Genomic DNA, 14,545 nt, shown 5'->3' on the forward strand with positions numbered 1-14,545 from the left:
GTCAAAAGTTCTAGAAATTTTGACAGAAAAGTTTTCCGTGATAGGGCTCCATCCAGTGATGTCACCCACATGTGAGGCCATATTTTTGGTGGTGGTCACTTTGGCATGCTGCATCAGCGAGCTCCAGGCCTTAGTGACTTATCCACCTTATACTAAATTTGATCACAACAGGATGGTCTTGCATACGCACCCTAAGTTCCGACCTAAGGTGACGGATTTCCATCTTTTAACCAGTCAATCGTCCTACCAATTTTCTTTCCCAGGCCCTATTCACACCAATGCGAACAAGCACTGCATAATTTGGACTGCAAGCAAGCCTTAGCCTTCTACTTGGAGCGGACAGAGGTCTCATAGACCATCCACACAACTTTTGTTTCTTTTGATGATAGGTTGGGTGTAGCCATTGCCAAACAGACACTATCCAGTTGGCTAGCAGATTGCATCGCCTTCTGTTATGTCCAGGCGGGACTGCATCTTGGGGGCCATGTCAAGGCTCATTCTGATAAAGCCATGCCAGCGTAGGCCCACTTGCAAGCAGTTCCCATGGAGGAGATCTGCAAGGCTGCGATGTGGAGTGCTCTCCACACATTCATGTCCCATTACTGTCTGGATAGGGATGGCATATGCAACAGTAGATTCAGCTAGTCTGTCCTTCGGAACCTATATGAGGTGTAGAACTCAATTCTCCCAACCTAAGACCCATTGTTTGGGTTCAGGCTGACGCCCCCTCTGTTACCAACAGCACCAGTGTTGTGCCCGTTGGCACCTGGTTAGGTGTCAGTTGGTCCCCTTTTGTATTGAGGAGCAGCCTGTAGGTAGGGATTCATCCATGGGTGAGGATTACAATCCTGCTTGTCCTCTGAGAAAGCAGAATTGCTTACCTGTAACCGGTGTTCTCCAAGGACAGCAGGATGTTAGTCCTCACGAAACCCGCCCACCACCTTGCGGAATTGAGTTTCTCCTGTTTTTTGTGTTTTTTTGTTTTGGTTTTTTTTTTAATTGTAATTGTTTCGAGATGAAGAGGCACATGCTCAGTGTGCCTAGTCAAAGTTCTAGAAACTGGCAAGTTTTCCGCATCGGGGGGAGCTCCATCTGATGATGGAGCCCCCCCTGATGTATGTAATGTGAGGACTAATCCTGCTGTCCTTGGAGAACACTGGGAATGAAAACAGACCCAAGCTGGAAATGAAAACAGACCCAAGCTGCTCCTGATCCTGATCTACCTGAGTTAAAGAGGCAGGAACTTCTGCTGTAGACGGGAACTCGAATGATGCCTGTGCGCGTCTTCCCTATCCCAAGGCCGGTTTCCAAAAGAAAAAAACTGCTCACTGAAAAATCGGCGATAAGGGGCACTGGAGTTTTATGTTCCTGACAAGCCCACACATGATGTAGGATGGGCAGGACCACCTTTGGGAGCCTCCGTTTAGTGTCACCCCCTTGCGCATTTTTAAACTCCTGATGCATTAGCATATCATTAGCTTACTGCATCTGGAGTTAAAATGAATAAATAGAATAACCTGAGCATTAAAAATGTGCACCGGTTTCCAGCGCATATTTAAATGCTCAGATTATTGTATAGGCCCATAAGTTACAGGTAAATCCACTGGAAAAACGCACTCCAGCACTAAAGTCCTGTTCTAAAATTGAAATGGCCCATCACACACCCCCATGGGAGTTCCTCTGTCTTCCTGCACTAATGCGGTCAGTCTGAACTCTGCACTAGAGCAGGAAGGCAGGAAAGCATACCTTCTGTTGGATCTGAAGAAGAGTGGTATGAATTCTCTAGTGGAGCTTGGAGGAGGAGGCGTTTGAAGGATTACCCTTTCTTTTATGCAGCATTAGCTGGGAGAACAGAAACCTGACCAGGAATCAAAGCTAGGTTACCTGTATGGCAGCCTGTAGTTCTTCCACCAGGCCATCCCTTGTCAATGCTTTTATATAATCTTATTTTTGTATGTATTTGAGACATGAGATGGGGAGGATGGGACAAGGAGTGAATTGAAAAATTAGTTTGGATAGGTCTGGGGATGGGGTATTCAGCAGGTGAGGGTTTATGATAGGGCATTATTATGGCTGGATTGCATGAAGGAATTTTTTTTTTTGTCTGTATTGTAAACAATTGTATAAATTGAATTGTAACTTGCTCCAGGCTTCAATGATGGTGTGAGAAATAGTTAAAATACATTTTAAAACCGGTCTAACAAACTTATTGTATATTTATTTACAAATCTTTTTTTTTTTTTTTTTTTAAATCTCTGAAACTATCTCCAAGAAACAAGTCATGTCTTCCATATATGCAATGTATATAACCTGGAAAGTTATGATGGGGGATGTGACCGGCAACACCCTCCTTTTAAATGGCCTAGCTGTCATCTGGTCCAGCTACTTTACCACTTTGTCACAGGTGGTAAAATTTAAATCCTCTCCCCTGACTGCTTCTAGATAGCATCTACATGTGGCAAAAGATGGGAAAGAGGTAGAATGAAGGGAGAGAAACCTCTTTAATCTTCCTACTGATGGAGTTGAAATTTCAGTATAAAATACAATTTTTCGATTAGAATATTATCAAGAATAAAAAAAAAATCATTTCATGACAGGTTTTTACAGCCTAAGTGATAAGTCTAATTTATAGAGACCATTGCTTTTTGCTGGTCAATAAATTTTAATTTACTAGACCAATGGCCAGGAAATCATTTGACCCAAATTCAGTCCTAGGTGGTATGACAGTTTTTGGTCTTGGATGTGTTTACACAGCCTTTATTGTATAAATTTCTTCTAACTTGGTTGCCTGGTAGTACATTAACAGTCCAATAAAACAAGTTGTGTTTTAGAATGAGGTTCTGAGATGTGCCATTGTAAGCAGAAAACACATTGTGAAGAAAAATTGGAGAGAGGATTTATGGCTTGCAATTTCCTTAATTGTAAGGATGATTGTCTTTAAGGTTATGTAGTGTAAGTTACAACAAACATCATGACTTTTAGATTTGTATACTGCTTTGTATAAGAGGTACAATATGTGCCTTGGGTACAAACTTAGATTGTGAGCCCACTGAGCTCAGGGAAATACCTATAGTACCTGAATGTAATCCGCTTAGAAGTGCCTGAAAAGTGGAATATAAATATAATTTGCATTCACAGAAGTACTTCTGTGACTAAGACATACACAGCTCATGCTTGACAGAATGTTGCTGGATGTTAAATTAGCAATAAGCCTTTCACATTGCCCTAATGTTTCCCATGGAAAGGGGCATGGATGATATTCTAGTCTTTTTCACTTTTGACTCCAACTGCCTCAAAAATGTGGGTGAATATCTTATTAACCATGGTTTCTTATCTGATTTTGGCTTTTTGGTGTGGCACATGCAACTTTCAAATGCAGGGGGTGCTTCTTTTTAGTTCATTAAAAGTAAAACATTGACAAAGACTAAAATTGATAAGGAAGGTAATAGTTACTGAAATCTAATTTCTCTAGTAACGAGCATCAATGATTTTTCAGGCAGACTTTGCAGTAGAAGCATTGGCTAAAGCAACTTACGAACGTCTCTTCCGATGGCTTGTTCATCGCATCAATAAAGCTCTGGATAGGACAAAGCGCCAGGGAGCGTCTTTCATTGGCATTCTGGACATTGCTGGGTTTGAGATCTTTGAGGTATGTTTTTAAGAACTTCTTTAAAACTTGCTGCTACTGGTTTGTATTTTGTTTTTCATAATCCTAATGCTTCTGAAATATGTGAGATGAATAGTAAATCTTGCCAGTAGAACTAAGAGCAGAGTAAAAATTTCAGCTGAGAGCTTGATGAATTAAAATAGTGATTAATAAAGGCAATAATATACCAAAATTTACCATAGTTATGAGAACTGTTACAGATTTTGGGTATTATGACAAAGCACAAAGTTAAAGGAATAATGCTCTCAACACAAGAAGTGCAGCTAATTTTGTAAATGCTTGGCCTATTTTGTCATTTACTCTTTAAAAAAAATAAATAAATAAATCAATAGCTACAGAAGCAGGTCAGCCTCGTAACTATGCCACAGTTTGCTGCAACACATGAAGCTGAAACTGTATCTCCTATTCTGGAAAGTGGTGGACTTTGTCTACCACAGAAGTAATGTGTTTAAGCTCTGGGGAGCAGGGGGAGGATGGCTATCACTACTGTGACACTTACTGGTCAATGAATGGGGTTGAGGATTCTCCAGGAAAGAGACTTCTTCCAGCCAGGTGAGTGAGAAGGTTTCTCATATTTACTTCATATTCCAGTTATGGCAGCAAGATCACCATGAGCTGGTCAAATTAGCTCTGCTGGCTCCTTCTTACACAAGGCACAGCTCAGCAGCTTGTGACAGATTACTGCATATATAGAATGTTAACACATGTTTAGTATACACCCAGGGATGGTGTTACATTGACATTGATGGGGCAATACAAGATTTTAAAGTCTCTTTGAGGTTGGAACCACTCATAGCAAGCTCTAACATTGTTCTCTTTCCCTCAGGGTCAGGATCCTTTGGTGGTGGAAAAGCTGTACTTTCAAGTCCCAGAATGCTAGGGCCGACCCTTTGTACCTTTTGTTCATGTCCCTGGGAGAGGGGTACTTTCCTTTCACTATGTGTGCTAAATAAAATACTGGAGCCACTGGGTTTTCTGCAGATAAGCAGGCTGAATTAGCCATGCTGTCTGGGTGCGCCCCCTGGCGGCCCGGAGCAGAACTTCTGTCAGAATGCTTAAAACTTTCTTCTCTTGTTCCTGTACATCTGCGCGGTGGATTCCCGCGCGACTGAACTCCCTCAGTCTTATTTCTTCCCACAGTGGTAATGGTCGCGGTTCATTTTTCTCTTCACAAACGTTTTACATTTTTCTCTCTCTCCCTTTTTCCTCACTTCAGTGAGCCCCCCAAAGGCACTTTTCAGTGCCACAATGGTGCCGAAGCCATCTGGATTTATTTGCCAATGCGGCAAAATAATGTTGCTCATTGACAGTCACACATTGCTAAATTTGTTTGGGGCTCGGCCACGATCAAGGTGCCTGTCAGCACTGTGAACGGATGTCTCCTCGGGCACAGTGGCAGAGAGCCGCAAAAATTGCCGGATTAAGAGACCCAGGTGAGAGCACTTTGGGCTTATATGCCCTCAGCCTCCTCTCTGGGTAAGCAGCCTTATAAGCCACCGCATAAGAAGAGGACAGCTTCATTGGAACCTAGTGATAAACAAAAATCGGGATCAGACGTGCATAAAAAGCGCTCTCACTCCCATTCATCAACTGATGCGCTGAAGTGTCATCGAGGCCCCCAATCTGCTTCATTTGAGTTGAACAAAGTGACGAGATCCTGAGACGATTGTGTTGGTCGACACTCAGAAACGGCATTGTGGCCTGGCTGCGCCGATCAGTGTGTCATCCGAAGCTGTTGCATCGTTCGCACAGTGCGTTGACTCCTGCATCATTATGACTCCAACTCACTCAACCTCGACGCAAGGCACCTCAAAGATTACAACGCACTTGACGCAAAATATCAAAAGACAGACACGTTTCAAGATTCAAGTCACTTGAGTCTCCCTTCTCACTCCTTATCAGATTCAGACATGGAGGGAACCTTCCAGATAGTGCACAGTGCCCACCTTCTTCAAAATGCCCATCTGAACATAAAGGACATTTAAATTCACCTCCCACTAGAAAAAGGAAGAGAGCTTCTGATTCTACCAGCAAGGCATTGCATGCAGCAGCCTCTCAATCCTTATCCCAAATCATGGGTATAGTTCAAACGTACTTTGACACTTTGGTGTCTTCCCAGAATTTACCTCCTCCATCCAGTCCTTCCGGTGAAGTCAATGGAATTACTTAAATCACCCTCATCTGATATACAACTTATGAAGGGCAATCACAAATGGAGTGCAAGTCCAATCACAGATCCAAGAGAAGGACCATCTCACTCTCCTCCATAGTCTCCGGAATCATCTATAAGCATACCATCTATTCCTCCAGAACAGCCAGAGGCATAGTCATCTCCAAAAGATCTTTATCCTCAATTTATAGAAAAAGTGGGTAATGCCTTGAACCTGGAAACCAAGAAACCTCCAGATCCAAGGGCAGAGGTCCATGATCTGCTAAAAATCTTTGACATGTCTATGGAGCCAACAGCCTTACCCTCCCATCCGGTTTTGGACGGAGTAATGGAAAATATGTGGGAATCCCCCTTCTCAGGCCTGACTACATCCAAAAAGACAGACCTGAAATTTAGGATGCAGAAGTCAGTTTTGCTCTTCTACCAATTTGCTACATGCATCCATTGTTGAATCAGCAATGAAGAGTGCTAGGAGGTCGAGGTTGTATTCCAATACCCCTCCAACAAAAGATAGCCGTTATCTTGACGACTTTGGGGAAAGTTTTTCAAGGATCAATGCTTATTGCGAAGATCCAACATCATCAATTTTATATTGTATAGCATTTAATATGAATGTCTACAAAAAGTAAAAACTGATTCCTAGCAGCCAGATACTGAATCCCATCGAAAATTGAGCATTTCGGATATGGAAGAAGCGATCCACCACCTTCTCCGCACAATCTGAGGGCTTTGACATCTTTGCTAGAACTTCGGCAATAGCCATCGCAGCTCACACAATAGCCTGGCTTAGAGCAAGCGCAATACGAGAAGCTCACGACAAATTGGCGGACCTTCCATGTAAGGGTGATACCCTATTTGGAGAAAAACTAAAAGAAACGGTGACATAGTTGAAAGACCAAAGTGTAGCAGTGCCCTCATTAACATCTCAAGATCATTCAACAAGGCGTTATTACCCTCTCTATAGGAAATCCTTTTATCCTAGATGCCCTTATAGACCATGTGGCTCCTATAAATCTCCTGAGAATCACAAAAATCTCTCAAAATATTCTGAGGGTGGTAATAGCCTTATAAATAATAACCATAACATTGGAGGCTAAAGAACCAAGATTTTGTAACCCAAATAAATTTGATGGACCTCATACGTGGGCATAAATTATAATGCTAGATAGCATGAGCTTATATGCACCAATAAGTATAATCATAGATCTCAAAATGAATTTTTTATGCTTCGTGAAATCAAAGTCCAGTTATGGAGACAGTCATATAACGGTAGTGAAGATCATATTCATAGCATATCATTGCATTATATTCTTACGATGCAATTTTTTTATGTAGCTTAAAGTTTGCGAAGAAACGCCCGTATATCCACTGTAAGAGAGGCTCAAAGTGTAGAAGTCCGACACGGACCGTGTTTTGGCATCTGTCTTCATCAAGGGGCTGAATGTCTGTGAATATCAACAAAATCAATTTGCAGAACAAGAATACATATATTTCAATTCAATTATTTTAAACGACACTCAATGATGTAGTACTAATGTTGGATGTTTTTAGCGGCTTTTTGCCAACCTGCCGGTAATGCATTTCCTCTGCCGGAGGGGACGCACATGCACTATTTTTAAAGGGCAGTCAACCAATGAAAAAGTTACACGTCTGAAAATGACATCAGTAGTTGCTACTATCAAAAAAAAAAACAAAAACCATTAGATGATAGAATACCACTCAACCTATGCATTCAAACCATTCGATTGCATATTTTTCAAATTAAAAATCCATTGTTGTTCCTGAAAATTGAGAAAATGTTGTGGATCTGTCGGGCTTCTACACTTTGAGCCTCTCTTACAGTGGATATACAGGTGTTTCTTCGCAAACTTTAAGCTAAGTAAAAAATTGCATCTTAAGAATATAATGCAATGATGTGCTATGAATATGATTTTCACTACTGTTATGACTCTATCTCCATAACTGGACTTTGATTTCACGAAGCATAAAAAATTCATTTTGAGACCTATGATTATACTTATTGGTGCATATAAGCTCATGCTATCTAGCATTATAATCTATGCCCACGTATGAGGTCCATCAAATGAGAAAAACAATTTTTTCAATCACAGTGTGTTTAGCCTCCAATGTTTTTCATTCACAGTGTGTTTAGCCTTCAATGTTATGGTTCCTATAAATCTCCTTTCTGAAAGCTGACTAACTCCGATGTTTATCACAGAATGAACATTCCATTAAAATTCATATTGCAAATTGTCACAAAAGAGTCTGTAACCTGATGGAGCAATACTCATCTGAATATATTCAACACAGTCCCGACATGATCGCGTTTCGGACCACCCGGTCCTTCTTCAGGGGAAACTATCTTTAAAAAATATACTCCATTTCATAAGTTGATTCAAATTCCTCTCGCCGTTCTATCAGCATAAATTCTGTTTCGTGGCTAAACAGACATCTTCTTCCCGCGGTCTGAATTCAGATCCGCAACTTAACAAAACATGGCGAACCCTTGGGGCCTTTTATCCTTAAACCGGAAGTTCCTACGTCACATCCAGTCTTCAACCAGGTCATCCTCCCGAAACCGGAACTGCTCTTTCATTGTTACTCAAAAGAAATAAATGTATTGCACAATAAATACCATATACAAAAGATAGATCACATCCTTCTTCAAATGATTCAGAACCTCAAATTTGTGTGAATACAAAAGACAGGTTTCAACCAGGTCCGCTTCACCTCACATTGACGTAAGATACTATATCCTTAATTCTTAGAGTAGTTCTCAACCAAGTCCTCTTTTGACCAAAAGTGATCATAGCAGCTTGATTCAAAAAAATATGCATGTTCTAAATCGAGTACCAATTAATTTTTTCATTCAAACCTTGAGGATGAACTGAGCGAAGTTTGAAGATCCAAAAATGTTCACGTCTATTAAGGCGAGCTTGGATATCACCTTCTCAGGCGCCCTTCTGTAGTTGTTCTAAAATTGACCATTGCAAATCAGAAAAATTATGTTTAGACTGCAAACAGTGTTGTACCAAGGGGGCTGTAAGTTTAGAGGTCTTAATACAGCTTCTATGTTCGATCAATCTGGTACGAATTTTTCCCTTGGTCCTCCCCATGTATATCAGATCACAAGGGCATTGTATAACATATACCACACATTCTGACTCACACGTAGTTGATGCCACTAGATCAACTACAGTGTCTGAATTCGGGGATTGCCATTGATTACCCGTTAAGGCCTGGGCACACATCTCACATTTATGATGGCCTCCTGTCTTTACAATACCCTTTGTAGCGTCGAATGCAGATCTAACCACCAGATCTCTGATGTTCTGTGCCCTCCAAAATGATGCAAATCTGGGGGCAATCTGAAATACTTTATGCAGTGCTAACACCTGCCAGTGGGATTTCACAATATTGACCACATCATTGATATATGCAGAGTATTTTAACATGCATGTCAAATTCTGAGTATAAGGTTTCTGCTTGTATTGCAGCAATAAATCTCTATTTGCAAATAAGGCACATTTTAAAAGATTTTTTGATCACAGATTTTTTGATCACAGATTTAGGGTACCCTTTTTGAGAAAAACGTTCGCGTAACTGCACTGCTTGTTTCTGAAATTCCTCTCTGCTTGAACATATCCTTAACTGCAAAAATTGAGAGATTGGAAGTCCATCTTTCAACTTTTTAGGGTGATAGCTTGAATATCGGAGGAAATGATTATGATCTGTTTCTTTTCTAAACAATGTGGTCGTAATATTACATCCTTCTCATTGAATCCAAATATCCAAAAAGGCCACAGTGTACTGATGATACTGTGCTGTAAACTGAAGATGTGAGTTCTGCTCATTCAGCCACTGTAGAAAGTCAATCAGATCTTCTTTAGAAGCTGTCCAGATACACAGCACATCGTCAATGTACAGTCACCACAGCAAAATATTTTTAAACCACCTAGATGGATACAGACACTGCCTTTCAAAGTTTGCAATATCAGGAGCAACCGTAGCCCCCATCGCTACCCCTTGTGTTTGTAAGAAAAAGACATTGTCAAACTTAAAAAAAATTTTTTATAGAGCACCAATTTCACAAACTCTAAAAGAAAACTGGTGGGAACCCTATGTGGACGGGAACATGAGTACAGAAGACATTGGTATACAAAGAGGAAATGTCTAAAGTTACCAACCAACAGTCCTCTGGTAAAGCTGGTAGATCTTGTAACACCCATCTCACGGGTCAGTCTTTTTTTCCTCTTGCATTCCATATAGAATTCTTCTCTCTCGCTCATGTCTTTATTGCTATCTTATTGACTGAGGGAGAGTTCAGTCACACGGGAATACACTGCACAGGTATGAGAGAAAGTTTTAAGCATTTTGAGAGAAGTTCCTCTCCGGGCTGCCAGGGGGCGCACCCAGACAGCATGGCTAATTCATCCTGCTATCCACAGAAAACACCGTTTTCGGTAAGCAAATTTGCTTTTCGTGTCCAAAATTAGTCTTTACTAATGGATAATTGGGTGAAATAATGGACTAATTCAAATCAATTCCTTTGGTTTCCACAGGTGGCTGGCTGTTCTTTTTCTCTATCTGTGCAAAGGTCTCTCTGTCTTGGTCTTGGGGCAAGGGAAGCAATTTCCATCCATGGCTTGAATTAGAGATTCCCAAGTGGGCAGGGGCATCTTTGTTGGTACGGGGGGTATCCAGCTGGCCAAAAATCTTTCAGTCTTTGCGCAGATTCCCAAATATCTACTCCCAGGGGTGAAAACTCCAGTTGGGGGGGGGGAGGGGTTTCAAATGTAAATCAAACTTGGTTTTACTCACAGTTCTCCTCAGTCCTTCTCTCTCAATCACTGTATTTGAATCCCAAGTTGAAAAGGGATCCCCTGGAACACGCAGCTCTTGATATTCCTTCTAAGGGCAGGAAGAAGGGGCTGCAAAACTCTTCTCCCAAATCTTCTAACCAAAATGTCTCTGATCCCAAAAACTTAGTCAAAAACACCAGAAGGAAGGTCACAGTGGGGCAGGTCTTCCCTATCCTGGGCTCCCCAGAGCAGATGGTCCCCCATGCCCTTGCCCCAATTAATACCCAGGAGTCTCACAGGCTTCTTACAAAGCAAAAACTTTCAAAATTCCCTAAAATACTCAAGAAGCCAGCCAGTTAATGTACTGAAAGAGATGCTCCCTTCACCTTATCCAGGAACTGGAGACAGTACCCGAGTCTAAGGGTAGGCCCAAAAACCAATGAAGGAAAAATCTCCAGAGCTTCCTCCCAACTCATCAACTGAACTGCACTACTCCCAGAGCTCTCAGGAGAGAGCTGCTTGTGTTAACACACCAGAGGGATGGCCATTCCAGCATCCTCAGAGAAGGGCTGCATCTGAATGGTACCTCTCCTTTCTCTAACCTACACTGCTCTATCCTTATATAATGGAGTTACTAAGGGTACTATTAGTAATGCAATCAAAAGGGCTGATACATTTTTTTTTATTATGATTAGAGAGACAAATGGATTTCACTGCAGTAGTGGATACCTGATGTTATCATGTTATGGCAATTTTTAAATTAAACACGGGGATTGCAAACACATTTTCAGAGACCTCCCTCTCCTATGTGGTTTCTCTTTGAAAATCGGGCCAATAGTGCACAATGGAAACTTAGTGCCCACATATATTTGCACTTGCTCTGAAGCTGGTGAAAATGTACATGTGGAAAGTATGTATGAGACTTTCAAAATGAAAGCCCTGCATATTTTTTCTTTCCTCCGACCTTAACCCTCCCCTTCTTTTGATTTGGGTAAAAGTACCCATGCTGTTAACAGCATGGGTGCTTATACTGATACTGAGAGGGGAAAGCAATTTTCAGCAAGTCGTTTTACATAGATGAAATGCTCTGAAAATTGCCCATCCTATAATGGAGTGATATATATTATAGAGGTTTTATTTTTATTAAGTGAACATATGGCTTGGATCATACCAGTTCTGTTTCATAGAGATCATTCCTTTTCATGATTTTTTTGTTCTCTTGAGTAAATGTGTTTTTAATGTAGAGTATCATGAAACACATTTGCGATCTGTTTGTATGGGACTGTTTCTGTGAGGCTGTTTTCTTTGGATAATTTAAACTATTTTAGTAATTTTATATTTTAGAGACAATTTATTTTGAGGTCATTGCACCAAAATTCAACACTTGAACCATAGTTGGTGAAAGTGAGGGAGAGCTGCTGGGTCACTGTTTTTGTACAAACATTTCTCATGCTGCCCTGGTATCAGAATATTTGCTTCTCCTTTCTCCTATTCTTAAGTAGGTAATAGTGTGTGTTCTCTTTAGCTGCTGTTTCAGAATATGAAATGGAAGATCTTGGCATGGAAGCCTAACAAATGTTTTTCATGGGAAATCATACCACAATGAACTTCATTTGCTTTCCTCTTTGGTTTTTGGATTTTGGAAATGTGTTTAGAAAAGAAGAGTTCAAGGAAAGAAACTCCTGATAATTTGCTTGCTCAATCCTGGGAGGAACATGGGAAAAGGTTAAAACCATACTTGCTTAGGCCTGCAGAAACAAGTATAATCAGACAGCTGTTTAGATTTTTGGCCTGAAAAATTCTGCTAATTTTTCTGTTACATGCTTTTGGCATAAGACTGTCTAATCTTGCAGGTTTAGGAAAGAGAATGCCAAAGCTGAGCAGTTATCTTACTGAACTTGAGTAAAGACTGCCTGCCTTATTTAAAAAAGTTTAACATTTTGTTTTCAGTACTGCTTTATATATTAGACTGGTCTTATAAGTGAGATGGAAATGGAGAGAAGACAAGCTCTCTTCTCATCCATAATCTTAATGGATGGTGTGGAGAGGGCCATGGTAGGGGGAAGGCTGGGTACTTACCAGTTCCTGTACGTACCCGGATCAGTCCAGACAGTGGGTTGAGCCTCCTTTCCAGCAGGTGGAGACAGACTAAAACTTGAAGGATGCCCTATATCAGGACAGAGCCTATCCTCTACCCCTTCAGTATTCGTCGGTCTCCAGCAGGTGCAGCATCTCCCCTTCGGTTCTCTGCTGTAGGCTAGTCAGCCTCTTCTTCTTTCTTTTTCGGCTCAAGCAAGTAGTTCTTTTGATTCCCGCTTGTTTTAGAAACAAAGGAAAAAATCTATGAAGGAAATTTTGCCGCCTTTTAGTGCTTTTACTGTTTTTGTATGGGAGACGTCAGTCTCCCAGCTCTTGCCCGGCTCAGGGGGGCTTTGCCCCTTTTGCAGGAGGGGGTTCCGGGCCTCGTTCTCCCTCTGGTTGCCGAGATGGTTTTTAACCCGCTGCTGCGCTCAGTAAAAAAAAAAGAGTTAAAAGGTGTTAAACTTTCAATAAGTTGCAGGTACTCACCTACCTCTAACTTATTTGCAGCAGTTGACCAGCTTTTTTATTTTTTTCTGGTCAGAGTAGGGCTAGAACTGGCAGCCAGAGAAGCAGAAGGCAGCAGGTTTCCTGCCTGCTCTCTTCTGCTATGCAGGCTGTCAATCAAGCTTTTTTTTTTTTTTTCAGCTTTTTTTCTTCAGCTGTGGCTTAGCTATGTCCCGGCTGGCAGCCTGCCTTTCTTGTGGGCTGCCCTCTTTGCGTTTTTCGCGGCAGGGCCTTTGCACTGCTTGCCTGCCGGGTGGGGAAGGTCCCTCCTCGGCAGGACAAGCAAATTTAGCCCGGGGCTCCACTCCTCCCGGCATGGCTAGGCCTTTCCCGGGTCGGCAGAGCCCGGGAACGGCCGCCATCTTGGATTTTTCATCTGGGCCGATTTCAGTGCTCCCTGGGGCTGGGGGGCCAGATGTGTTTGATTTAACCCCTGATTTGGCCCCCGTGGGTGCCCAGGAGGGGGGGGGGGGTCCTGACCTTCCCTCCCCCCCCCTCAAATCCAGGGTCCCTTTTTCATCGGATTTCGTCCTCCTCATGCACAAATCTTATCTAGCTAGCCTGCATGAGCTGGATGAAAGCCCCCCCTTGCCCCCCCCCCGCCAAAAATCCCTCGTTCAGTGCCATTGACCACTGGACCAGCCGCGGAGCCCCAGGGACCAGTTCGGGTGCGGGTGGTCCCGGGGGGTGCCCCCCCCCCCCCCCCCCCCCCGGTGTCTCCCGTGTCCTCGGACCCCGCTGCTTCCTCGGACCCGGCGGATGCTTTCCCCCTAGATGGGGATGACCCTAGAGCCCTCCGTCTTTTTCGTAAGGAGAAATTAGAGTACCTCCCTTCTTTTGTTTTGCAGGAACTGGGTCTGGATAGTCCCTCCGTGGATAATCTCATGGCCTCGCTCCCTAAGGATATGAACCTGGTTCTGGGAGGGCTCCGGGCTCCGGCCTTGGCCTTTCCCTTCCACCCCATGCTTAAGCTCCTTATCCTGCGGGAATCGGAGGCTCCTGAGGGTGCGCCTCGGGTGGGGCGTGCGATGGATAAGCTCTACCCCCTCCTGGAGGAGGGCTTGGAGCTGTTGCGATATCCATCAGTGGATTCTTATGTTTCTGCAGTGGCCAAGCACACCACGATTCCGGTGGAAGGTTCCACGGCCTTGAAGGATTCACAAGATCGTAAGCTGGAGGCTCACCTGAAGCGCATCTTCGACGTTCTGGCCCTCGGGGTCCGGGCGTCTTGCTGTAGCAGTCTCATGATGCGAGCGGGCCTCCAGTGGGTCCAACAGTTACTCTGCTCCCGGGAGCTTCCGCCAGGTAAGGCAGAACAAG

The 14,545-nt window shown here is 42.8% G+C and overlaps 1 protein-coding gene across 4 annotated transcripts in view; it reads left to right on the plus strand.

Annotated features, from left to right (window-relative positions):
- MYH10 (myosin heavy chain 10) overlaps positions 1–14,545 on the plus strand; it is a 461,218-nt gene that overhangs the window by 202,312 nt on the left and 244,361 nt on the right. For all 4 annotated transcript variants that reach the window (XM_029600341.1, XM_029600340.1, XM_029600342.1 and 1 more), the window contains one exon: positions 3,497–3,649. In XM_029600341.1, the coding sequence (XP_029456201.1) occupies positions 3,497–3,649 (153 nt within the window). The remainder of the gene's footprint in view (positions 1–3,496; positions 3,650–14,545) is intronic.

Source organism: Rhinatrema bivittatum, chromosome 4, assembly GCF_901001135.1.
Source record: "Rhinatrema bivittatum chromosome 4, aRhiBiv1.1, whole genome shotgun sequence".
Lineage (NCBI taxonomy): Eukaryota > Metazoa > Chordata > Amphibia > Gymnophiona > Rhinatrematidae > Rhinatrema > Rhinatrema bivittatum.